General features: G+C 45.2%; 1 protein-coding gene across 3 annotated transcripts in view; it reads right to left on the reverse strand.

The window, feature by feature from the left end:
- The window catches only part of HIP1R (huntingtin interacting protein 1 related), a 67555-nt gene extending 44257 nt beyond the window's left edge, over nt 1-23298 (reverse strand). The window contains exon 1 of one of the 3 annotated variants that reach the window (XM_083717006.1): nt 22935-23298. In XM_083717006.1, coding sequence (XP_083573132.1) covers nt 22935-23027 — 93 coding nt within the window. In that variant the 5' untranslated portion in view covers nt 23028-23298. Of the gene's footprint in view, nt 1-896; nt 962-17819; nt 18013-22934 lie in introns of those variants that run through there. The other 2 variants (XM_083717007.1, XM_083717008.1) reach the window with 2 other exon arrangements.
- Nucleotides 23299-25180: the final 1882 nt, after the last annotated feature.

The raw sequence follows: 25180 nt of genomic DNA on the forward strand, positions 1-25180 counted from the left end.
CAGAATTCGCTGTTGGCACACATCCTGAGATATTTAAAAGGTGCAATTCAGCCATCAGATTTTGGATGAGCATTTATCTGAAAGCTCTCCAAAAATGATTGCCTTCTGTGGACGTTTCTCCGTCGCTGGCAGGACTAGCCAGAGGGGCTCCCTTTCAATCGCTCCAGGCCTGACCTCGTTTCATACAGAAGTCCATTGTCGCACCAATTCATTTAGATTCCAAGAACTAGCCCTGCAGCTGAACTGTATAAATGAATGAAGATGTCTCTTTGGAGAGCTATATATGACTAATTGTCCTGTCTCCTTAACCTGCAACATTTCCACAGGTCAGTAGCAAAAAAAAAAAAAAGCATTATATATCCATTCCTGACAGAGTCATCTTAGACATGCTCTTACACATTGTTAGTGCAAACTGCCATTTGTTGCTCTGGTTGTCAAAGCAGAGCGAGGGAGAGTGAATTCTTGGCTTGACTTGACATAAACTTCTATCATGGCGCTCATTATTAATATCTTGTCTGTTAAGTAGAGTTAGAACAAGGTTTGTGGGGAAACTTCTGGAACACTCTGTTTCCACATTCAGATGGAATTTGAATTCTTAGAAGTTTTACATACAATTATTTCCTGGGCCAGGTTGATATTTCAACATTATTTATTGCCTCATGGATCAATAAGGGTGAAGGCCAATATTCACCCTTTCATACATTCAATAAATGTGAGAGGGGAGTTGTGGCAGCACCCCAAGCGCCGCCACCTCTCTGCACTCATCTTTATTGTACGGCTCTCTACATGACTGCAGGGCTCTCTCCACAGGATCAGAAACCCTGGAAAAGTAGGTTCCCCAATTGTGTGGAGAAAGCCCTGCATTACACTCCTTCTCACGGGAATCCTGCTCATACCAGGCATGGGGAACCAGAAGCAGCTGTGGCCCCCAAAGTATCTTTATCTGGCCCCTTGGACTCTTCCACCCTTCTCTGGCCATGCCTCTTACCAGCCCTGCTTCACACCCTCCCTGACTGTTTCTGCCTGACTGGAATGTGTCCTTGAACAACAGGAATGTCGCTTGCTTGCTTGCTTGCTTGCTTGCTTGCTTGCTTGCTTGGATGGAGGACAAAGGGCCTGAGTAGAAACTGGCTGACTGAACAAAAGGCAAAATTCACACCTGCAGCTCTGCTCACTTTTGCCTCTGCCCCACCCACCGCTGGCATGTGGCCCCTCAAAAGGTTCTCTAGAAGGGAATGTGGCCCTCAGGTGAAAAAAATGTGCCCCACTTTCAATATATACCATCAAAATGAACAAGTGTGGGGGCATAGGAATTGCTGCTGTAATCCTGTTGCAGACCCAGATGTGTTCACCGAATGTAAGAATGGGGCAATGAGTGTAACATCACAGCAGAGCTGGTGCCTCAGCTGGGCCAGGATCCCTCCTTCCACCATCTTGGGCCTAGAAAGGGCCAGCTATTTGCTTAGGGAAATTTAGCGACTGCTTATTTGTTTTATAAGGTGCGCCTCTAGGTCTGAGGTAGCAAATATGTAGAAAGCATAGCAAAACTTTGAACAATACTTGGAAAAGTTAACCATTTGTTTTCAAAACATATCATGCTTCCTTCATAATAAAAAATGCAAATAATAATATTAATAATAAAACTCAGAAGAAAATCAAAGGCAGGTAACACTGTAAAAACAAGAAGCAATTCATAAGCCAAACTACTGGCATAAAAATAAAGACAAACAATGGTTACAGCCGTCTGAATTAAAACATCAACATACCAGAAATATTAAATCAATAAACTGGAATCTCCTCAAAGATTTGTGCAAGAGCGAGGAGGTAGAGATTAGTATGACCATGTTAAATGAGAGTGTTTTAACTTTTTTTAAAAAATGTTATGCAAATTGAAGATAGGTTAGTCTCAGCCAACATTATGAAAAACCAAAACAGTATTTACACAGCCTATGATAAAAAACGCCCACAAGGGCAACTCCCCACCTACAGATTTAGGGCAAAGTTGTGACGGTTAATTTAAGCAAGCTCCTTCCGCCTTTGATCTCTGGCACCTTCTCATTAAGCTGTCATTTTACCAGGAACTCGATTTCAGAATCCAAAGTATTTCCTCAGCTAACCACTCCTCTACAATGTCACCACCGCATCCTGCCTGTGACAGAGTTTTACCTAAGCAAGGTGGGCCTAGCACACATAAAACTCCCTCTCTCTCATTTCTATGTGATATTAAATTCTTAACAAGGCACCCTGCTAAGAAATTACGCTTTAAAGAGGCTAGCGAGGTTGTCAGCCTTGTGCAACTCAAAGCAGTTGGCACAACCTCTTAAGGAGGGTCAACTTCAACGGCCCCTTGGAAAAATAATAACCATAATACAGTAACAGAATTTAACAGGACACGGTAACCTTCTGCCAGACTCAAGGGCTCATCCACACTTCCACATGTCCCATGAGTGGTTTTCTGCTTGTCCCATTCCTTATAGGCATGGGTCCAAGTGGTTTTGCCGTGGTTTTCTGATTGAGAGGGCAAGTAGAAGTCTGGATAAGCCCTCAAACACTGGCAGAGAAACCTGCTGGTCTACCAACAACCATCCCAACCCAGCCAAGTCTAGAAGAAGCAAGCAATGGGTGCCAGTCCCTTGAAGATTGCACACTGCCAATTTGGTATCTTCTGGGTTGAAGCACCACACCTGTGTGTTATGGTGCAGACATGGTGGCCACTCTTCAAGCAGCTGAACAATATTTTAAAAATATTGTTCCAGTTGCTGTGAAGCATGGGTGGAGAACCGTTTTGGCATGGAAAGCCAGATTATTATCTGACCCCACCCCACACAGGTAAACTCTGACAGGTGGGTGAGATGACCCACCTGTCAATCACCTGGCATCATTAAGCTGCCAGATGATCGCAAGGTAGGTTATCCTGCCCACCTATCAAAGTCCCTTAGTTGGGTCTTTCCAAGCAGAGCACTGGGCACAGGGCTAGCAAAACTGCTTTCTTCAGGGATCAGGTACATGATGGAAGTTCCCCATGCAGAACTGGGTCATGCGGGCAACCCAGTAGGGTTAGCTCGCTGCCCATCAGCCAATTAATAAAACATTAATTCTGCTGTGGCTGAGTTTCTTCTGCTCCTCCCTTTCAAAATTGTATGTTCATATTCTTTCATATTCTTTCATACCGATTATAAATTGGGTTTGTTTGTTTTTAAAATATCACCCACCCTGGACTTTGTGGTGAAGAGCATGTAAGAAATACCTGAAATAAATAAAATTTGGATCCATTTATTTTTGGAGCTTTTTATAATGTTGGGTTTTTTTATTTTAATACTTGGTGAGCCACTCTGGGAATGGTCGCACTCTGGGAAGGGTAGGATATAAATCTTTAAAATAAATAAAATAAAACAGGGATAACACTTCTGATAGGATAGGGCAGCTGTAAATGTTTGCAAAGCACTTTGAAGAGCTAGAGAGTGCTGTAGAAATGCTAATTTTTTAATGAATTTTCAGTATCAAGTTGAGTTCTCTTTCATGGACTTCCCAGTTCACTCAGATAGAACACCTGACGTTTACTCCTTTTCAGTAATATATGTAAATATGCCACTCACTGATACCAGCACATTCCCAGAGCCAGTGAAATTGGGTGGCTGAAGGAGATGACCCAAGATGATGTTAATTAGCATTCACCACCCACAGAAACCAAAATTATAGAACACTGAAATTCAATCCAGGACAAATCTACCACAGACCATTAGTCTTAGTCACTTTCCTCATAAATGTGACCCAAAGCATCTTACACAATAAAGCACAAAAACCAGCTGCAACAAACACAACCAATAAAACTTTATATACATCTATACAAGCTACAGCAACTAACAAGAACCCCGAAATTCAGGGTCAGTTTACCCCTGTTGCAATTCAGCCATAAAACTCACTGGGGGACTTTAGGCTAGTCACGGTCTCTCAAGCCTAACCTACCACACAAGGCTGTCATGAGGATAAAAATGGAGAGTGGGAAGAACCATGCACATATCTTGAGAGAAAGGTAGAATATAAATGTAGTAATCATAATGGGTAACTATCATAGTCTGCCTTCATAAAGATTCTGGAGACATCAAGATGTCCAACATCTGGACACAGAAGTTCTGGATTCAACAAATACAGTGGTACCTCGGGTTACATACGCTTCAGGTTACATACGCTTCAGGTTACAGACTCCACTAACCCAGAAAAATTGCTTCAGGTTAAGAACTTTGATTCGGGATGAGAACAGAAATTGTGCTCTGGTGGTGCGGTGGCAGCGGGAGGCCCCATTAGCTAAAGTGGTGCTTCAGGTTAAGAACAGTTTCAGGTTAAGAACGGACCTCCAGAACGAATTAAGTACTTAACCCGAGGTACCACTGTATTTGAAACCCTTTTAACAGCATATACTGGGTGTGGAAGAGTGACCTGGTTAATTTTGGGGGAGGAACCAAACAGCTCATTTGTAGGGCACATGCAATGACAACCCTGCCCTGTGGAACTCCCTGCCAGTAGATGTTCAATAGGAACTGTCCCTGCCTTCTTTCACACGCCTTCTGAAAACTGCACTGTTTAGACAGGCCTTCACAATGTGAATTTTTCTTTAAATCAAGCAGTTAATCTCTTTGTTACAGTCAATTATCAGTGTTCAAAATAAATACTGTATATAAGTATCATGCTTAGCACTGGAGGAAGCAAATGATATGTTTTTTAAAAATAAAATTTAAAGCCCACTAAAAACCTATATAAAATAGGAAGCAAAGAATCCTATGCATTTCCATTTTGTCATTCTATTAGGAACCCCTCAATACCTTCACAAACCTACAATTGGCAGTGCTCTGCATTTTGATCCAAGCTGCAAATAAACAGAGTCAGTTATAGGGTGCACAAATGCAAGCATAGATAGCCTTGGAAAAATAAGAACTGCCCGCACCTGTGATCTTTTTCCACCTCGGAGTAATTTGTACCAGATTTGTTGCCTAGTGTTGAATATCTTAAGTGGCAGCTGTTGAACCACACGGCAGCAGGTGACGTAACGCAAGCAAGGGGAAGTAGATGGCCAGACAACACAAGGCGGGTCTGAATAGCACTCCCTCTTAATGGATCTAGCAGCATGCTTGCCATTCCGCCACTTGCAAACCTATAGACCTATATATTGGGAGGGTTCTCGGGTCAATCCTCAGCATTTCGCTTGCCTCTCTACTGCATCAGTTGGTGAGCCACAGCACAGACCTTCCAAGTGTCCCTATTTCCCAGGGATGCCCCTGATTTAGAGAAGCAGTCCCAGTTTCTGATTTGATGGACCAGTGGGCAAAAGGCAGCTTTCTGTGCATCTATGCTCCAGAAATACAGCTGCATTGCCTGCCCTCCAGAGCACTTGACTCTGCCTGTTCATAGAAGGCCATAAGCTAAGGCTTACTGTGCAGAAATGAATTGCACCCACTTCATTCTTCCCTGCTTGTGTTGGGACAAAACCAACCACAATCCCTGGCCTTGCGTTCTCTTGAAATCAGGGATTGCTGTTTGTTTTACTCCCCCAAAAACAGTATCTATAGTCAAGGGTTGTTCTTGACTTACCATCTGCAGTTTGAGAACAAGCAAACAGGTTCAAGGTTCTTGTAGTGATATACATTCTTCCAGCAAAGATTCAGGAGGCAAACCCTGTTTTTGACTGTCAGGTGCTCTTAAAGACCTTTTTACACCAACAGGTCTTTGTAGCCATTTCATTTTTCATTTTTTAAATTAGCTAGTCACTTTATTGTCTGTATTGTTTTTAATTGTGTTTTATGTTTTAATGTTGCACACCACACTACTTTATGGTATGGCAGTACAAAAATACTTTTATAAATAAAAGGACGCTCCCTGGTTGGAACACAACACTACACCAGGGATAAGGATGGGGAAGAAATCTGATTCAGTTTGCAATGTAATGTGCAATCCAATGCAATTTGCATTTTCCAAAACAAATTCGAGAACCGGAGCACAACCATCCTTCAAAATTTTCAAACTTCAGCAAGGCCATTCCTCAGCCAAGCAGTGTGTACAGAACTTCATATTACTGAGGTGAAGTGTGAAAAAAATGCATATACTTGTTTAAAAAGCATACAAAACTGCATTATATTGGGGAAATTTGCTCTGCAAAAATGTGATTTTGGGAGAAATTCACTCTAAAATGCTGGTGAATACTTCTTTCTTTTGTTATGGCAAACTGATGTGGAAATGTGGAGAACTGAACTTCATATTGGAAAAATGAAGAAGTGAGAGAAGCCAAAATAGACAGGTTTGCCCTTCCTAGCAGGCATCATCTTGGCTTGTTTCCTCCCAGCACAAGTGCAGAAAAGACGCAGTCCACTTTAGGTGTGTTCACAGCAAAACATTAATGTGTGAACTGGGTCATTAAGAAGGCAACACCTTAGGTATAGGCTGTGCAGAGACACACCAGTAAACTTCCTCGCTGAGTGGGTAATTAAAAAAAACAACAGCACTCCCAGCACAGAGACTAGATATACTAATGTAGATGCTTCTGTGGAAGGTCTTGCAGTCAGTGCATCTCAGCTGAGGGGAAGTAAGGAAATCTCTCTCTGCAGACACACACATGCATGATCCATCATGTTCTCTGCGTAATAAGCAGCATCTGGCAAGCATTTATATTGACCCCTTAAGCTATAGGAGTGAACAGTTTGAAGCTTGATTTAGCACCAAAGAAAAACAGAGCAGCCCACCACACCCACTAGTGGGGTGGTGGTGGAGGCCCTGCGCATCTTTCCAGACAGATTACAGCATCAGTTTAAAACCCCACCACCATGTGGCTGGTGACTCAGTTAAAACTAGGCCCTCAGCCACTGACAGGATAGGTCATCGGCCCAGAACAAGGATCTTGAATGAATATGCTGTTTTCCCCCCCTTATGCACTCATCAACTTTAAAATTGGGCCCCACATGCATCTCTACTTTCGTTCACGTGATTATTCAAGCACACACACAAACTGCCTTGCACATTATTTTCTTTGACCCTTCCCTTCTTCACATCTATCTGTCCAGACAACAAATATTCCTGGAGGAGTTTGATCTGCAGCTATTCTGTAGTAAATTTTGAAATTAAACTTACACCAGTGCTTTGCTTTAAAAAAAAAGAGTAAACTTAAGACCTGTTAACAAACATGTCCTGCTTCAACAGCTAGGCCAGGATAGGCTCCCACAAAGTAAATATAAAAGTATCAAGAGCACCTCACCCCATAGACACCTACTAATATGAGGTAGTCATAGAGAAAACTGAAAATCCAGGACATTTTTAGCCTCTCTGTCCATCAGCAGGAGAATGACTGACACACACACACACACACACACACACACACACACACACACACACAGGGAGTGTGGCCTCTAAGAGGAAAACAAAGTTGCTAGACCCCTTTTACAATATGGTGTGATCCTGAAAAGGCCTCAGTTTTGTGTTAAATTCCATTACAGTGGTACCTCAGGTTAAGTACTTAATTCGTTCCGGAGTCCGTACTTAACCTGAAACTGTTCTTAACCTGAAGCACCACTTTAGCTAATGGGGCCTCCTGCTGCTGCCGTGCCACCAGAGCACCATTTCTGTTCTCATCCTGAAGCAAAGTTCTTAACCTGAAGCACTATTTCTGTGTTAGTGGAGTCTGTAACCTGAAGCGTATGTAACCTGAAGCATATGTAACCTGAAGCATATGTAACCTGAGGTACCACTGTACATTGTTGAATAAGTGTGCCAGGAGCGTAACTAAGGTGGTTCAACTGCGACACAAATTGTGCACAGAGTCTGCAAATACACTGATCGTTATTAAAGTTACGCTTTGTTTGCTGCTCAGTATCTTTAATGAGCAGGTTTCCATGACAGCTAGATCAGAGGCTCAGCAAGGGCAGCATGCAAGGCAGAGTAGCATTGTGCTTATTGTCCCTGCCATCTAACACAACCAGGCCTTTCCAGCCTTTGAAATACTATTGGGAGATGCGATGAAAATTGGAGGCATGCACCTCTGGATAGTAAGAGGTAGGGGTGTTGTTCATCTGCACAACATCTGAAAAGGAGCAACCTCAAATATGAAGACTTAGGATTATAGCAGCCTTAAAGTACCACAACTATTTCCAAACTGGCTCTGAATGCTAGGTCTCTCAGCCAGGGAGGAGTGGAAGGAATAGGGAACGATATACAAAGAGCCTTGGTGGATCAGATCACAATTAAGCACTTCTTCACGCAGAGGTAGTGGTGGCCACCAATCTAGATGGCTTTAAAGAATAATGGACACCGTTACAGCTATGGTTTTCTATTCTCCTTTTATTGATCTGTACATCTTTTTACAGCTGTATTTTCAAAAACCAAAAAAGAAGATTGGGCGAATTCAGGGCTATTGATGGCTAACAGCCAAGGTGGCGACGCTCTGCCTTCCGAGTTGGAGGCTGAACTGATTCTGAAAACCAGTTGCTCGAAATCCCAGGAGGGGCAAGTGCTCTTATGCCTGAATCCTGCTTGCGGGTTTCCTACAGGCATCTGGTTGGCCACTGTGAGAACAGGATGTGGCAGGGACAATAAGCACAATGCTGGACTGGCCACTGCCCTGATCTAGCAGGCTCTCCTAGTGTAAGTTCAGCTAGCTCCATCCCTGTTTTCTGACCGGATGCTGCCTGGAAGCCCACAAGCGGGGCACAAAATCAAAAGCCCTCTCCTGCTGTGGCTCCTTGGCAACTGGCCTTCCCTGGCATACAGCCTCCAAAGACAAACAGAGCAGGCAACACTTCCCTGTGTAGAGGAAGTGCTCGTTACAGCACCACAGGACACCCCAAAGCTCACAGTCCCCAGCTGAAGGAATACTAGGCAAAGCATTGCATACAAGTAGAACACTTGGGAAAGATGGAGGGCACAAGTAAGTAAGTAAGTAAGTAAGTAAGTAATTTTATTTACGGCCATAGGCCCATACAGGTAAAAACGACACATAAATAACAACTTGTGCACGTGGGAAAAACAGCCGCTAAAACACCACTATAACAATAAAATACTATAAGATAGAATGGCATACTACGCCTTAGTTAGCTTGTAGTGCTCCTTGGCGTCGCTTTTGGGTAAGGACAGCGACCAGGAACGTTGCCACTTTCAGGGTCGTATGAGTATCCTTATCCTGCAAGATTTGGGCAAGGTGGAATTTTGGTGGGGTACCCTCTAGTTTCTGTATGATTGATCCCAACAAATTTGCCCGTGGCACATTGAACAGGGGGCAAGTGAACATAATGTGCTGGAGCGACTCCGGTGTCTCCTTATCACATTCGCACATGGCGGGGGCTTGGCCCTTTGAGAATCTATGTCTCAGGTCGTTGGAGGGAGAGGGCACAAGGAGAAGGGGACGACAGAGGACGAGATGGTTGGATAGTGTCTTCGAAGCTACAAACACGAGTCTGACCAAACTGCGGGAGGCAGTGGAAGACAGAAGTGCCTGGCGTGCTCTGGTCCATGGGGTCACGAAGAGTCGGACACAACTAAACGACTAAACAACAACAACAAGTAGAACACACAAAAGGGGCACTTATATCCAACTAAACTCAAATAAAATCCAAATGAAGTGAGTCAACATGGTGCAGTGGAGGAGTGTTGGATTAGGACCTGGGAAGCCAGGGTTCAAATTGCCACTTAGACAAGCCATGAAGCTCATGGGGTGAATCTGTCTGTCTGTCTGTCTGTCTGTCTGTACACACCTAACTTACCTTTCAGTGTTGTTGTGGTAATATAATGCTGGGGGAATAACTATGTACATAGAATCATAGAATCATGGAGTTGGAAGAGACCACAAGGGCCATCGAGTCCAACCCCCTGCCAAGCAGGAAACACCATCAGAGCACTCCTGACATATGGTTGTCAAGCCTCTGCTTAAAGACCTCCAAAGAAGGAGACTCCACCACACTCCTTGGCAGCAAATTCCACTGTCAAACAGCTCTTACTGTCAGGAAGTTCTTCCTAATGTTTAGGTGGAATCTTCTTTCTTGTAGTTTGAAACCAGTGCTCCGTGTCCGCTTCTCTGGAGCAGCAGAAAACAACCTTTCTCCCTCCTCTATGTGACATCCTTTTATATATTTGAACATGGCAATCATATCACCCCTTAACCTCCTCTTCTCCAGGCTAAACATGCCCAGCTCCCTTAGCCGTTCCTCATAAGGCATCGTTTCCAGGCCTTTGACCATTTTGGTTGCCCTCCTCTGGACACGTTCCAGTTTGTCAGTGTACCTCGGATTACAGACGCTTCAGGTCGCGCGATTTCGGGTTGCACACCGCGCCGAACCCGGAAGTACTGGAACTGGTTACTTCCAGGTTTCAGCGCTTGCACAGAAGTGCCAAATCGCGACCCGCACATGCACACATGCGGCGCTGCGGGTTGCGAACTTCCCGCACGGATCACGTTCACAACCCGAGTGTCCACTGTATATAGCTCCTTGGAGGAGAGGTGGGATATAAATGTGAAACCAAAAAAAGTATTTGCTGGTGAATGTAAATATGACATCAAATCTAATGTGCACCTTAAATTTTTGCAACATAATTTAGCCAAAAAAAGTGAGCATTAGATTCAAGTAAATATGGTAAATAGGATCTGGGCATTAACCTTCTCATTTGGATAACGATTTGTCCCTTCTTAAGCTTTGCATCAGTATCAAAGCTAACAGCCACTTATTCCTCCATGAACACAATCCAGACGCTTGGCCGGTTCTTTAGCAATGTGTTACCCAGGTCCAAGCATCTTGTGCCAGCCCCTCTCTCCTTGCCAGCCGGCAACAGCTTCCGAGATGCCAATGTGTCCGCCCACCCTGCTCTCCCAAGCCAACCCAGGGAAAGGAAGTGACTCAGAAACAGCTCGGAACCACAGTGGTGATGCAGTCACGAAGCAAGGATGTAATTGCTTTGTTTTCAAAACTAAACTGGTATTTCTGGTTCGCAGGTGGCAAACGCATTTAGACTTCCTGATTGCAGATAAAAGAAAAGGATACTTCCTTCAACGTGACCTCATTTCCTTTCTGATCACCAACTCAAAGTTCAACAGAAAGAATGAGGGTGTAAATAAGTCTGTTTTGTCTTGCTGTTTTTAAAAATTTCCCGCAGTGCCATTCAAACTTTTCCAAGCTGATCCACACCATACTTTTAAAGCCTGGACAGCTCAGCTGGCTGGAGCACAGTGCCAATAATGCCAAGGTTGCAGGTTCGATCCCCGTCTGGGACAGCTGTATATTCCTGCATTGCAGGGGGTTTGGACTAGATGATCCTCAGGGTCTCTTCCAACTCTACAATTCTATGATTCTATAATCCTGGGATCCGTCAGTTGCTAAGGGTGCTGGGAACTGTATCTATGAGGTGGGAAACTATAGTTCCCATGATTCTTTGGCAGAAGTCATATCCTTTAAATGTGTCTGGGGTGTGCTTTAAATGTATGGTGTGGATCTGCCCAAAGCAAGACCAGGCCTCATCACAGCTTTCAGTCAGCCTGAGCATCTACAAGCGAAGGAAGTTGCCTAATGCTAGTTCTGGACGCTTGTCCATCTAGTTACCTGCTGTCCAATTCTCATGCCAGTGGCTCTCCCAAGAGGGAACCTTTCTCAGAACTGGAGATCCTTTTAGCTGGAGGCAGTATGGATGGGATAGGGGACCTTTTGCGTGCAACGCCTGTCCTCAGCAGCTGAGCTGCAGCCCCAAATGCAGGAGGGGGAACATGAGGAACTTCAGCTCTTGTTGAACTACAACTTGGCTCAGCAATCTTGCAAGGCTACCCACAAGAATTGGCAAGGCCATCCCTGGGGCTCCCTTTCATGAATATATCTGTTGAAGAAAAATCTGACTGTTGTAGTTCCCACTTTCATCAGCTTTATGGCTACTGGGGGGTATATTAACTGGCCTGTTGATGTCTTTAAGGTTTCATTTTCTGGATGCATTTTAACTGAATCAACAATAATTGGTCATTACTGAACTGTTCCTTTGGTGTTGTAAATTGTATTATAATTTTAATTGTGTGTATTGTGGTTATTGTGGCATTGTTTTGGTCTGTTATTCCATTGTAAACTGCTCCGAGTATAAACCTGGAGAAAATGTGGTAAATAAATTAGCAACAGCAGCTCCCACCAGCCCCTTTAGCCAGCATGGCCAACGGTCAGGGACATCTGGATCCCCACTTCTGGTTTAAAAAGTAAATTTGTGTCTCCCTGCCCCCCACAACACCCAGCCTTCCTGCCGTTAAAACAGGTACAATTAAGACTGACTAGACCTGCAATTATGGAAATCCTAGTTGTGTGTGCACACTAAGCGACAGGCACAGGGGTGAAGGAGAACCAATGAGCAATGCTTAGCTCATAGATACCATTTCCAAATAACGAAACATTGCACAACGTTTGCGGACTAAGAAGCTTGCAAAGAGTACAGAGGTTAACTCACGTGGCTGAGTTACATTCTTCAGCAGCTGCGAGTTCTAGTCTTCAGCAGGTTGTACTAGTTACAAGCACCGGAAACTGCCTCAAACTGAGTCAGACCATTAGTCCATTGGGGCCCAGTACCGTCTGCTGTGACAGGCAGAGTCTCCAGGGTAACTCTAGCACACAGCAGCCACCCAATCTAGGCTGAATTCATAGTTTTAAAAATTATTATTATAACTTTTCTGCAGCTTTGCCATTCTAACACTAAACCAGCTAACGTTAAAACCATGAGAATCACAGATTTCGGTATGCATCAATGAAAGGCTATAGTCCTCATGGTCACAGTGAGGAGAACCAACAACAGAGATGAATAAGGGAGCAAACAGGTTTGTTTTTAGCTTAGACTTCCCAAATAATGCTGCTGGTGTGACAAAAATAATTGCTTGGGCCAGTTTTGGTTTGAGTTGAAAGCTATGGAACCAGCCAGAGGACCTTCTTGGTAGTGGTGCCCTCCCTGTGGTGCCCTCGCATCAGATGTTGAGGAGATAAATAACTATACAACTTTTAGAAGTTATCTGAAGGCAACCCTTTATCAGGAAGTTTTTAATGTTTGATGTTTTATTACGTTTTTATATGTGATGGAAGCCACCCAGAGTGGCTGGGAAAACCCAGCCAGGTGGGCAGCGTAGTATTACAGATTATTATTATTAGTATTATTACAGACCCAACAGGTTCCCCCAAAATGGGTGCACCCACAGCAGTTATAGTAATTATTGAAAGGTTTTCGGTGGCCAACAAGAGAAAATGCAGCTTCAGTCTGTGCTTGGCCACCATTTCCTGTGTTTGCTGCAGCTCACCTCTGAATTTGGCATCATAAAGATACAAGGAGAGAGTTTCTCCACCTGTCTAGAATACACTCCTGTCATCAAAATGGCAGCTTTCAAATGGGAATAGGAAGTGAGAGCTGTCCCTCTCTACTCACTTGTGTGCTGTATGCTGAAGTGGCAGTGTATCACAGAATGTCAGATTAGGACTGGGCAGACCAGGGTTCAAATCCCTGCTCAAGACGTGACACAAACTAGGTAATATTGTGCCAGACCCTACCTCTCAGCCTATCCAACCCCACAGGGTTGTTGGGAGAGGAGGATGAAATGTACACCACCTTGAGCTTGGAAAAAAGGTAGGATATAAATGGAATGAGAATAAAATGGGCCACATACCAAAACAATGGATTAAACATGTTTCTGAGCAGCTGACCACAGCAAAGACTTGTGGGGTGTTCTTAAGAATTTAAACTAGGACTATTTAATTTGACTTTGTGCCATATGCCAACTTACCTATTTTGGAAAGATTTCCTTTTTCTTTTGGAGCAGAAAAAAATGGTTTCTATGAATTATTTAAAACATTTTTAAAAACCAAATTTTTACAAGGGTAAAAATGGAATGATTCAGTCATGGACTTGGAAATGAGTATTTCTCAGGGACCTGATGAACCCCTTTTGTTCACAAGATACGCTGGTGGTGGTTAGACCTTGTCCCCTCAAATTTGCCTGTAACTTGTTGCTCCACCTCTGATGTTGCCACCAGGTTATCCTCTCTCAGAAAGTAAGAGACTGGCAACCTGTCCCTGTTCCATGGTAGATATTTTGCTAGCCATGGAGGATGAGCTCACAGGTTAAGGGATCTTACATGTCAACCCTACTAGCCAAAGCAGCCTACTAGCTCAGTCATTAGTTTTCTCCACACTTCTTTTGCCCCTGAAATGAGGGGGAGCAGGCAGGAGCTGCAGCACTCATAGGGACAAATCTGCTCCTGGGATTCCCAGTGCTATCCCTTGCATGTTCTGTTTTACATAATTTGCTTAATTTATATCCTGCTCCACCTCAAAAGCTCCACTGCATTTTAAAATTGTGCATTTTGCCGGGGAGGCCAAGCTCAGCAGCAGAGTGCATGCTTTGCATGCAAAAGACCCAGGTGCAACCTCTGGCATCTCTAAATATGGCTGGGAAAGATTGTCCTCTAATGCCCTAGAGAGGGGGTCAAATCTATCACTCTTCTGATGTCAGAAAGGCATCAAATGACTATCCTGTCCAAGGTGGCCCAAGGAGAGTAGGGGGGATAGTCCTGAGAAGGATTGATCTCTCTGCCCATAAGATGACAATGAGCAGAGAGTTCAATCCTGCTTTCTGCTCAGTTTGAGTACGCAGGAAACTTGCTTGCATACCCAAATCAAGCAGGAATGAAATACCTGTGCATCGGCTGGTGCACAGGGAGCTGTTGTTGTTATACATTTATGTATAATCAAGCTTTTTCTTTGATAGTGACTCAGTGTGGCTTATGGATAAAAGTCCATCAGGAAGCCACCATTCATTTTAATAGACCTTTTCCAGGAAAGCTTCCAGCCAGATTGTGCCTGAAGCTTATAAACTGCCGATTACTCTTACGTCCATAAAATCCATACAACATCTTTTAATATGTTGCTGGGACAAAAACAGCTGAGATTTCCTCATCTCCAGCCAGGGTTATGAACTGCAATAGCAGTCAGGTCAGTGGGAGGGCAGGGATTTGCCCGAATTGTGCTTTGGGCGTGTGGCAAGCAAACAAACCGCCATCTCAGCATTCTTTGCTGCCAGGGCTGCTGTTTCTGTAACCTTCAGAGGGCTTTCTCTGCTGGGAGAGATTCCACTTCTTTTCTCCCTTCTTAGCACACTGCCATAAAACTTTCTAATCCCTTCTCCGCAAACACTGGAGGCATGTTTGTAGTAGGAGATAAACTGGGTTGGGATGAAGGAGATTGTCCACTGTATTACGACTCCTAAATCTTCTCCTCAGTTAAAAACCGGAGGGTGACAGGCAGACAAGGCAGGGTAGTTATTCGCAGGGAGACAAGGACTGTATACATCCACGCAGGGTGGGGCAAATCTCTCCATTTAGATTTCTCTAAGTTTCTTAATTTCTCAGGAAATCAGCCCTGAGTGCTCACTGGAAGGACAGATCTTGAAGCTGAGGCTCCAATACTTTGGCCACCTCATGAGAAGAGAAGACTCCCAGGAAAAGACCCTGATGTTGGGAAAGATGGAGGGCACAAGGAGAAGGGGACGAAGAGGACAAGATGGTTGGACAGTGTTCTCGAAGCTACAAACATGAGTCTGACCAAAGTGCGGGAGGCAGTGGAAGACAGGAGGGCCTGGCGTGCTCTGGTTCAGAGGGTTACGAAGAGGCGGACACGACTAAACAACAACAACAAAGTTCCTTATGTTTCCTGTCTTGAGGTTCAGTTCTCCACATTTTCACATCAGTTTGCAAACATATTTTTAAATCCTCAGGAGAAATTTGCTGATGGATTTTCATAATATGCAAGTTTTGGTATGCCATTTCTCCTAATATAATGCATACTTGTATGTTATTTTCAGTGATATATGTTTGTTGGTGCAAACTGTGTCCTAGTACAATGGTACCTCGGGTTAAGAACTTAATTTGTTCTGGAGGTCCATTCTTAACCTGAAACTGTTCTTAACCCGAGATACCACTTTAGCTAATGGGGCCTCCCACTGCCACCGCACCGCTGGTGCACAATTTCTGTTCTCATCCTGAAGCAAAGTTCTTAACCAGAGGTACTATTTCTGGGTTAGCGGAGTGTGTAACCTGAAGGGTCTGTAACCCGAAATACCACTGTATATGCATTTTGGTACACATTCTTTGGGTGCAGAACAGCACTGAAAAATTCAGAGAAGAGCAGATTTTGAAAGGTGCCTGCATTTCAGCTCCTGTATTGTTCTGAAAACAGCATATAAGGGAGGTTCACGTTTAAATGAGAAGTGAATCAAATCCCCCTTCCCTACTTCCAAGTGAATAGGTATTTAAGGAAACAGTTACCAATCGGCAACACATGTCCCCCTCTGCCCACTGCTTCCACTACTCAAATCTAGCAACTACCTTGGGCTTCAGTTAATAAACCCCACAGGCAGAAGATCTTCCCAGAGAAACTCAAATCTTCCACACTCACAAGGGTATTTTAAAATGCTAATTGTAACAGATGAATAAATCCAGATTTGCTCAGCAGGGATGGATTCATTTTAAGAAGCAATTAAGCACAGAATATTTGATCCTCGTGACCCTCCGCAGGCTGTTTTTGCCCCAAAGCACCCTGCATATGCCCTCACACCCCAATTCCCCCAGCTTCCTTACAGCCTATAAGCATTCAGCTTCTTCTTCATCTCTCTGCTGCTCCCTGGTCAGCAACTACAGGGACTCAGTAGCAGAAAACACATTTTGAACATGGAAAGTTCTAGGTCACTCCAGCTCAAGCCGATTTGCTCGCAAGAGGGCTGAGAAAGGTGCCTCTGTGGTTGAGATCTTGCGGAACTCCTGGACGTGGGGGGTCATCAGTATTGAGCTAGCAAGACGGACCAGTTGTCTGTCTTGATAGCTGCCTTGACGGCCATGCGTGCTCATTCTCAGAGAGCCACTTCGACAATGGAGTTGGGCTGAAAGACCAAGGCCCCAACTTCAAATTTCCATAGGGGCACCCTCTCAGGTGGCTGTTGCCACAGAGGCCACTATAGTGGCAACTCTCTTTCGCCTCTCAGGTATCAACAAAGGGGTGAGGTGGTGGGCCACATCTAGAACAGGTGACTTCAGTTGCTGACCAATACTATATTTTTTTAAGTCCATCTTTCTCCTGGCCTTACAGGCACGCCATATTCCTTAGTTTTCTCTTTGAGCACCCTGTCCCTTCCATCTCTAGGCCCCATGCAAGGTTTTCACCCTGCCAGATGAATGCTCTGCTTCCTTTGCAGCAGCTGCACTGATTTTAATCTTCCTGTCAAAATCATCCTCCTTAAATGTTTGTTTCTAAAGATTCAGTGACATGATGGCAATTTACTCAGTGACTAAATGGGGCTCAAAGGTGGCAGACAAAAGCAGCACATTCACGAAAACAAAGATCACCACAGCCAATCACAATCAAACAATCACACCCGGGCCAACCCCAACCTCTCTCACCACCAAAGAAACACAAGTGAACAACAGAAGCATGCTGACACCAAACTCTACATACATTAAGCATAATAGAAACACCACCACTTGACCCCACCCACATGCATCTTCCCTCCCTCTACCCCCTTTCTTTTTCCTTTTTTTTTTTTTCCTTCTCCCCCTAATGCCTCAACAAATGAAACGGATTTGTAAAAATGTTACATCGGGGGGGGGGGGGAAACGAGGCATTACACTTCTGTAAAACAAGAAAATCCTAAATAAAATATTTAAAATAAAAAAACAAAAGCAGCACATTTTAAACTTTAAATATCTACTGTTATCACCAGAGGCCCAAAGCTGTAAGCATAGGTCAGCAAAATCACCCCCCCCCCTCATTTTCTTTGCTCTGATCTTCTCCTCTTACCTTTGTTCCTGTGTATACGCTCATCTTCCGCTCTTTGTTTCCTAGGATCCTGGTGTCTGATGGCCCTCCTTCTTTTGTCCTTCTCTGACATCAGAGCAGGTCAGCAAATCATTACCAGGACTCCATCACCACCCAGAACCATAATGCAGCTTCAACAGACAACCTCCGTGACACCCAGAACTACCACTCTGAAAGCTATAGGGCTGTGGGCAATTTGCTATTTGAATAACTTGCATCATTTGCATATCATTTGCACAGACAGGCCCATCAACAGCGGCTCGAGATCAGCCATATCTCACACACCCACACCCCTGAGTCCCAGTGCAGAGGAACAGGGTTCAATTTCTCACTCAGCCATGAAGCTAACTTGGGAACCTTAAGCCAATGACTGGCCTGTTTTGTAAAAAGGTATATACATATAAAAAAAGGTTTGTACAGAGCACCAAACTATGTTTTTGCAAACCGTGGCTTAGCATTAAGTGAGAACCTAACCCAGCTGGTTTGCAAACCTCAGTTAACCAGAGTTTAGAGGTACAAACCTGAACCTCCTATATAAATAACCGTCACCACCCAAAAGCAGCCGAGCCATGGCTGAAGAGTAGATCTTCCTGGCTTGTGTCTGCTTTAATGACGGAAGGGTTAATGAAATGAGGTTTAAGTGACTGACTGCCAGGAGTCCCAGGTTTAACAAATGTTTATTAACTATGGTTAGCATTAAACATGGCTTAGTGTTCTGTGGAAACTAGGCCTGTCTCTCTCGACCTATCCTACCTCACAGGGTTGTTGCAAAGATTCTAAGGGCATAGAAAGAACTAATTAGGTTCCCTTGAACTCACTGAGGAAAAGGTAGACTATAAAAGCAATAAATAACTGGGTAAGAGTTGGTTTTTTGCCCAGAGGTTTATGCATGAAATATAAATTATTCTCATCTCCTAAAAAGAGGGCAGCCAATTTGTTACAAAGAAAGCAGCTAATTAAAAAAAAGTGTATGTAAATTGATTTTTTTAAAAATGCAAAACACCTGTGCCACCCAACTGTTCAAAGCAAGGCTATAGGGTTCAATAAGTACACCGCTTAACTGGGCCCCAATGACAGCTCTTACTGTCAGGAAGTTCTTCCTAATGTTTAGGTGGAATCTTCTTTCTTGTAGTTTGGATCCATTGCTCCGTGTCCGCTTCTCTGGAGCAGCAGAAAACAACCTTTCTCCCTCCTCTATGTGACATCCTTTTATATATTTGAACATGGCTATCATATCACCCCTTAACCTCCTCTTCTCCAGGCTAAACATGCCCAGCTCCCTTAGCCGTTCCTCATAAGGCATCGTTTCCAGGCCTTTGACCATTTTGGTTGCCCTCCTCTGGACACGTTCCAGTTTGTCAGTGTCCTTCTTGAACTGTGGTGCCCAGAACTGGACACAGTACTCCAGGTGAGGTCTGACCAGAGCAGAATACAGTGGCACTATTACTTCCCTTGGTCTTGGAGAATGCCAAACTGGAATCAAGACCAGACGAACTAGGAAGCAAGAGAGGTTTCTGGGACCATAACATATGTGAGAAAGGGAAAGAGAAACTGCACAACAAATGGAAAAGAAACACCCAGGAAGGAAAAAGTGTTTCCAGTGTTCATTTTTGACAACTGAAGATGGGAGTTTCAAGGAAGACACACACGCACACTTCCTGACATTTGCCCACAAACACTCTCACTATTTCTCCTCGAGGCTCAGAAACACACACTGAATCCCTGACACACAGGCACAGAGTCAACACAGGGTGTTCACTGAGTACCTATGGTGTACAGGTGCGCTGCAGTGAAAAATTGCTGGGCTGTCAAAGCACCCTCCCTCTCCTTTTAAGGGTGGATTTTCCAAGATACCTTGAGGCAATAAACACAGCGCATTTCACACCCAAAAAGCACTGGAAATGGACGTAAATGACCTTCCTCGAAAGTCAGTGGCTGTAAGTTTAAGAAGAGACATTGGAGCATCACAGAAAGCTTCAGAATGGCTCTGGAGACCCTATAACCCTCCAGACTTTGTTGGATTCCAGCTCCCATCAGCCGCTGCCAGGCCCAGCAGGGCCAATATAGCAAGGAATGATGGGAGTTGCTTCCAACAGTTTCTAAGGAGGAAATAAAAGTATTTTGATTCTGCTGTGAGAAAAGGTGAGGCAGAGCTCAACAGCCCCTCAGCCTTTCCTTTCTGCACCCTCAAAACTGCTACCAGTCCCAGATGCATGTCCTGCTGGCAGGGTTGAAGCAATGGCCCATTTGTCAAAACAAAAAATTATTACAATTTGGAAGACAATTGGACTTTTTTATTTTATTTATTTTTATTGGATTTGATATATTAATTGGATGTTCTTATTGGAAAATTAATAAACGCTTTAAAAAAGAAAGAAAAAGCAATGGTCCATTTCTGTATATGGAACTGAGAGTGCAAGAGGGGGAGAGAGAAAAGGGTCGCCATCTTGCCTGGTGCCTTGAGCCTGTTGCTTTGAGATGTGTGCCATCTGCCTCAGAGGGGCCCTCCTTCATTCTATGTGTTTGGGGGAAGGTTGTCTTTGGTGAAGGCAAGGGACTCTGCACATGCTCAGAGAGGCACTCCACTCCACCGTACTGTATTTCACACCTGTTTCCTTAGAGTTGGGGCATTGGGAAAGATCTAGACCAGCAGAAAAGGCTCCAGATGGGTAAGCAGGTTCATTGTGGCATGGTAATATGGAAAATATATGGAATGTTGGAAGCTTTTGTGGAATACGGGTCATTACATCAGGTTCCTGCACAGGCTGCACAAACTTCTGCCTCAATAAATATGTTCCTCTTCAAAGACCGCACAGGTAACTAAGAAAACATTATTGATTTGTTTGTTTGTTTTCAGAAAAACTAAGCAGCTTCTGCCTATGATAGAAACAAGACCAGATGTTTGTCTCTAGGAAAAGCCACACATGAAAAAGTGTACACAGGATAAGCTACACAGAATCAGCCCTACAAACCCTGAAACAATAGACAAATTCTCGTTACCCAAACCATATATAAATCCATATTGTTTATCCCAGTGGTATATATGTAAGAACATACACACGTCCACAGATACATGCAAAATTCAATTACAGGGTAGAAGAGAGATTGTGCACATCCCTGATCTACACATGCATAGAACATCAAAAAGGCGATACAGGGCAATACGGGCAACGAAGGAAGCCATGGGAATCTCACACAGACAGGGACTCAGGCCCCAGACATTATTTTCATTGTCAGGCTGTCGGAAGAAACACCAGCATTTCTGAGCATTTGCAGAGTGCCTTGTTTCCCCCCTCACCACCACTGAAACAAACACTAGTCACATACTCAGTCAGAATCAGGGGAAAGGAATTCCGGTTCACAGGGTGTGGCTTGAAGGAACCCCAGAACCTCCTCTAAAGTTGAGAAGCTACACCCGGCCTCAAACATGATAGCCCAGGAATGCCAAAGAGAAATGTACAGGCTGAAGCTATTAGTAATATCCCCAGACACACCAAAAAACAGGCCAGGCCAGAGGCAAAGTACTATAAGTAGAGGGAAAGTCAAAATCACAACTCAAGTTTGTGTTTGTCCCACTCACCATCCCCCTTTAAAAAAGGAAAGTGTCATTCTTGGAAATTATAAATCTAGCCTCCCATCTCAAACCATCAGGGTTGCATGTCCTGGACGATACACACACGGATAAGACAAACACAGAACCGATTAACACATTGCTGCGCAAGGGGACACCCCAATCCTCAGCAGAGGAAGACACACACCAATGCTTTTCTGCCACAAGAGAGACTTAATCTCTGGGTTGTGGGTTCAAATCCCACATTGGGCAAAAGACTCCTGCATCGCAACGGGTTGGACTAGATGACCCTTGTGGCTCCTTCCAACTCCATGGTGCGACGATTGAACTATTCTATATTTCAAAAAGCAAGCCGCTGAGGGGCATGGAGACTGCAGGTGGGCTGAGGTGGATGACAATCACAAACCTACATTTGGGGGTCATGATAGACAGTCTCTCGCTCCCTCTCCGAAACTCCGGTCTGCAAGTATCACTCAATCCCCAATACATTCTTTAGAGAGCGCCCTTTATTCAGCCTTATGTATACCCAAAACACATGCTGTTCCAACCAATACCTCCTCACACTATTTTTAAAACGTGTGCATTTGTTAATTTTTAAGTTTCAAAAACTCACAGTCATGCAGAGCAACAATGAATGCCCCTCAATTTTTATTTTGCCGCCTCAGAAACATTTCCCCCCCTTGCAACATCAAAGACATGCGAAAATTGCTCTCCTTTCTCCTCCTTATAACCAAGAGGACTACAACATTATTATGATGAATTATCACCGTATGTTTCAATGAATAGCCTCTCAATTTTCCTTTTGCCACCTCAGAAGAAAAAAATAATTTTCTTGCCCTCCTCCCAGGATGTGGGAGAGTTGTTTCTCTTTCCTCTCCCTACCACGAGGACTGCAACCTTAATAATAATAATTTTAAATGAAATCTGGGATTCTGGCTATCCCTGCTCCCTTCCTTCTCTCTCACCTAGTTCTGATCAAGGTGATCCCCCCCCCCCCGCGCGCGCTCTGCCTTTCTCCTGCCCCCTCCCTTCCCAGCTTCTGTGCATGTTTCAAATCCTGTGCATAGTCGTAGCAAATCGACCTCAAATCCTATACGGAGACACCCCCCGCAGTGCACGGATCTTCTCCATCCCCCCCCCACCCACAGGGTGCATTCAATATTTGAGAAGCAGGAGGGGTGTTTCCTATTGACTTGACAAGACTCCCCCCCCCCCCGCTAAGGAAGAAGTCGTGTGTGTCAAGCTAAAGGATTCATTTCACGGGGTGGCGGCGGGAGGGGGGCAGCCGAGCAGGAAGCAGGACGGATCCTGCACAGGGTCAAGTGGGGGAGGGGAGAGAGAGGTGCATGCATGCAACGGGGGGTGTCTCTCTTCTCGCCCCCCACTAAAATAACATGCACGCGCCGTCTCTTCCTCACACAAACACACACTCTGCACCCCGTTTTCGATGCCACCTCCAGGTCTGCCATGCAGTTACACCCCCAGGACGCAAACACGCCCCCCACCTGCCCCAGGAAACCCCTTGCCTGGTTCTTGTCGAACTGCTCCCTCTCCGCCTCCAGGCTGTGCCCCCCTCGGCGGCTCAGCACCCGCGCCGGCACGTTCTTGATGGTGTTCATGGTGCCAGGCGGCAGGAAGCCTCCTGGGCCCGGGCTGGCAGCAGCTGCTCGGCGGCCCCGCTCCCTTCCTCGCCCGCCAGACGAGCAGCAGCAGCAGCAGCAGCAACTCCGGCTCGGCCTGCGAGACTCCGCCGGATTATTCCCGGGCTCGGGAATGCCGAGGCGCACTCGCACCAGCCCGCCCCCTGCTGGCCTGACGGAGAACTGCTGTCGCCGCCGCCGCCGCCGCCGCCGCCGCTCCGCCTCTTCCCTCCTCCCTCCTCGAGGCGCTCCTTCTGGCCCGAGAGCAGCAGCCGGCCATTCACAAGGCGAAGCGGGCCACGCCCCCGGGCCGAGCGGCAGCCAATCCGCGCCAGGCGGGCAGGAGGCGCCTCCTTGCAAGAGGCTCGCCTGGCGCAGCGGCGGCGCCTCCTCGGAAGGAAGCCGGACAAACCTGGCGCGCAGGTTTCTTGCTGGCGGCCAGGTGGGGCGGCTGCCTCTGGCGGCGGGATCCGGCCCGGCCTGCAAGGAACGCAGGGCCTGTAGATCTTGATACCCACCCGCCCCTGTTTTTTGAAGTTTATATGTATATAATCATTAAAGTTGTGACCACTTCTAATCCAGATCATTGTCTGCTTGTGTTTATTGTGTTTATTGTGTTTACATTTTACATTTAGCCACTGCCTGGGCCAGGGTAGGGTGGCAGCACTGCAACTGAGCCTGCAATAAACTAACTTTGTGCTGAGTTCCCCCTCCTTTTTTCCAGAAAAGCACATGGAAATGCGGTTTACCTTCCCGCCAGAGTGGTACCTATTTATCTACTTGCACTTTGACGTGCTTTCAAACTGCTAGGTGGGCAGGAGCTGACCTGATCAGCAAGCCCTAGGCTCTGTGGTTTAGACTTGCAGTAGGCCCCCACCCCCGCAAAAAAACTGGAAACAACATTACTTGAGCAAGGAAAATTGGGTATGTAGAATTTTATTTTATTTGTCTTATTTCATGTTGTAGGTACTGATGTTCTGGTTCTTATATTTAATTTATAAGGGTTGTATCTGATGGAGTCTTTGCCTACAGACAGGGGTGGAAAATCCATGACGCTTTATATGCTGAACTATAACTCCCAGAATCCCAGAATGTTGGCCATGGGGGCCAGGACTTGGAATGAAGGGTTTGGCTGAACAAAAGTTCTCTAAACTAGTTCAAACATCTCCGAACTACACCTGAAATTAGTTCCCACAATTGCCAAGTGAACTAATGGTAAATTAAGTTCAGTCTGGGGTAGAACTTGGAACAATTTCTAATTCATCTTCAGGGGGCCTGGACTCTTAGCTTTCATTTAAGAAAAAGTAAAGTAACCGGGGGGACACGGGTGGCGCTGTGGGTAAAAGCCTCCGTGCCTAGGACTTGCCGATCGCATGGTCGGCGGTTCGAATCCCCGCGGCGGGGTGAGCTCCTGTCGTTCAGTCCCAGCTCCTGCCCACCTAGCAGTTCGAAAGCACCCTTAAGTGCATGTAGATAAATAGGTACCGCTTTATAGCGGGAAGGTAAACAGCATTTCCGTGTGCTGCACTGGTGCCGGTTTGCCAGAGCAGTTTCGTCACGCTGGCCACGTGACCCGGAAGTGTCTGCGGAGAGCGCTGGCTCCCGGCCTCTAGAGTGAGATGAGCGCACAACCCTAGAGTCTGTCAAGACTGGCCCGTACGGGCAGGGGTACCTTTACCTTTAAAGTAAGCTGGACATCTATAAAGAAAGTTACACAGCAAAACAAGGATGCAATGTCTTACAAACTCTGCATAAAATAGGTCTCTCAGTGGCTATTTGCTAGAATGACAAACCCAAACCTCCATATTCAGGGGTAATATATCTCTGAATATCTGGTGCTGGGGGCAAACAAGCGAAGACTTGGACAAGATGAAACTTTAATCATTTGATAGTATCTGCTTGTGTTCAAAACTAATAAAACTCTGTGGATGTATTAATTTTAGAAGACCTGTTTACATGCCTACAGGTGTCAGTTTAATTTAATTGAGTGTAGTTAATGACCTAAAGTTTTTTTCCATTCCAGTTGAAGAAGAGCCTAGTGATATTCAGAAGCTTGCAATGTGCATGCACTAATGAGATATTATTTGCTTTCATGGCTCCATCAGACCTCCAGGGCATGAGGCCAGAAGGCA

Source organism: Podarcis gaigeae, assembly GCF_964106915.1.
Source record: "Podarcis gaigeae genome assembly, chromosome: 16".
Lineage (NCBI taxonomy): Eukaryota > Metazoa > Chordata > Lepidosauria > Squamata > Lacertidae > Podarcis > Podarcis gaigeae.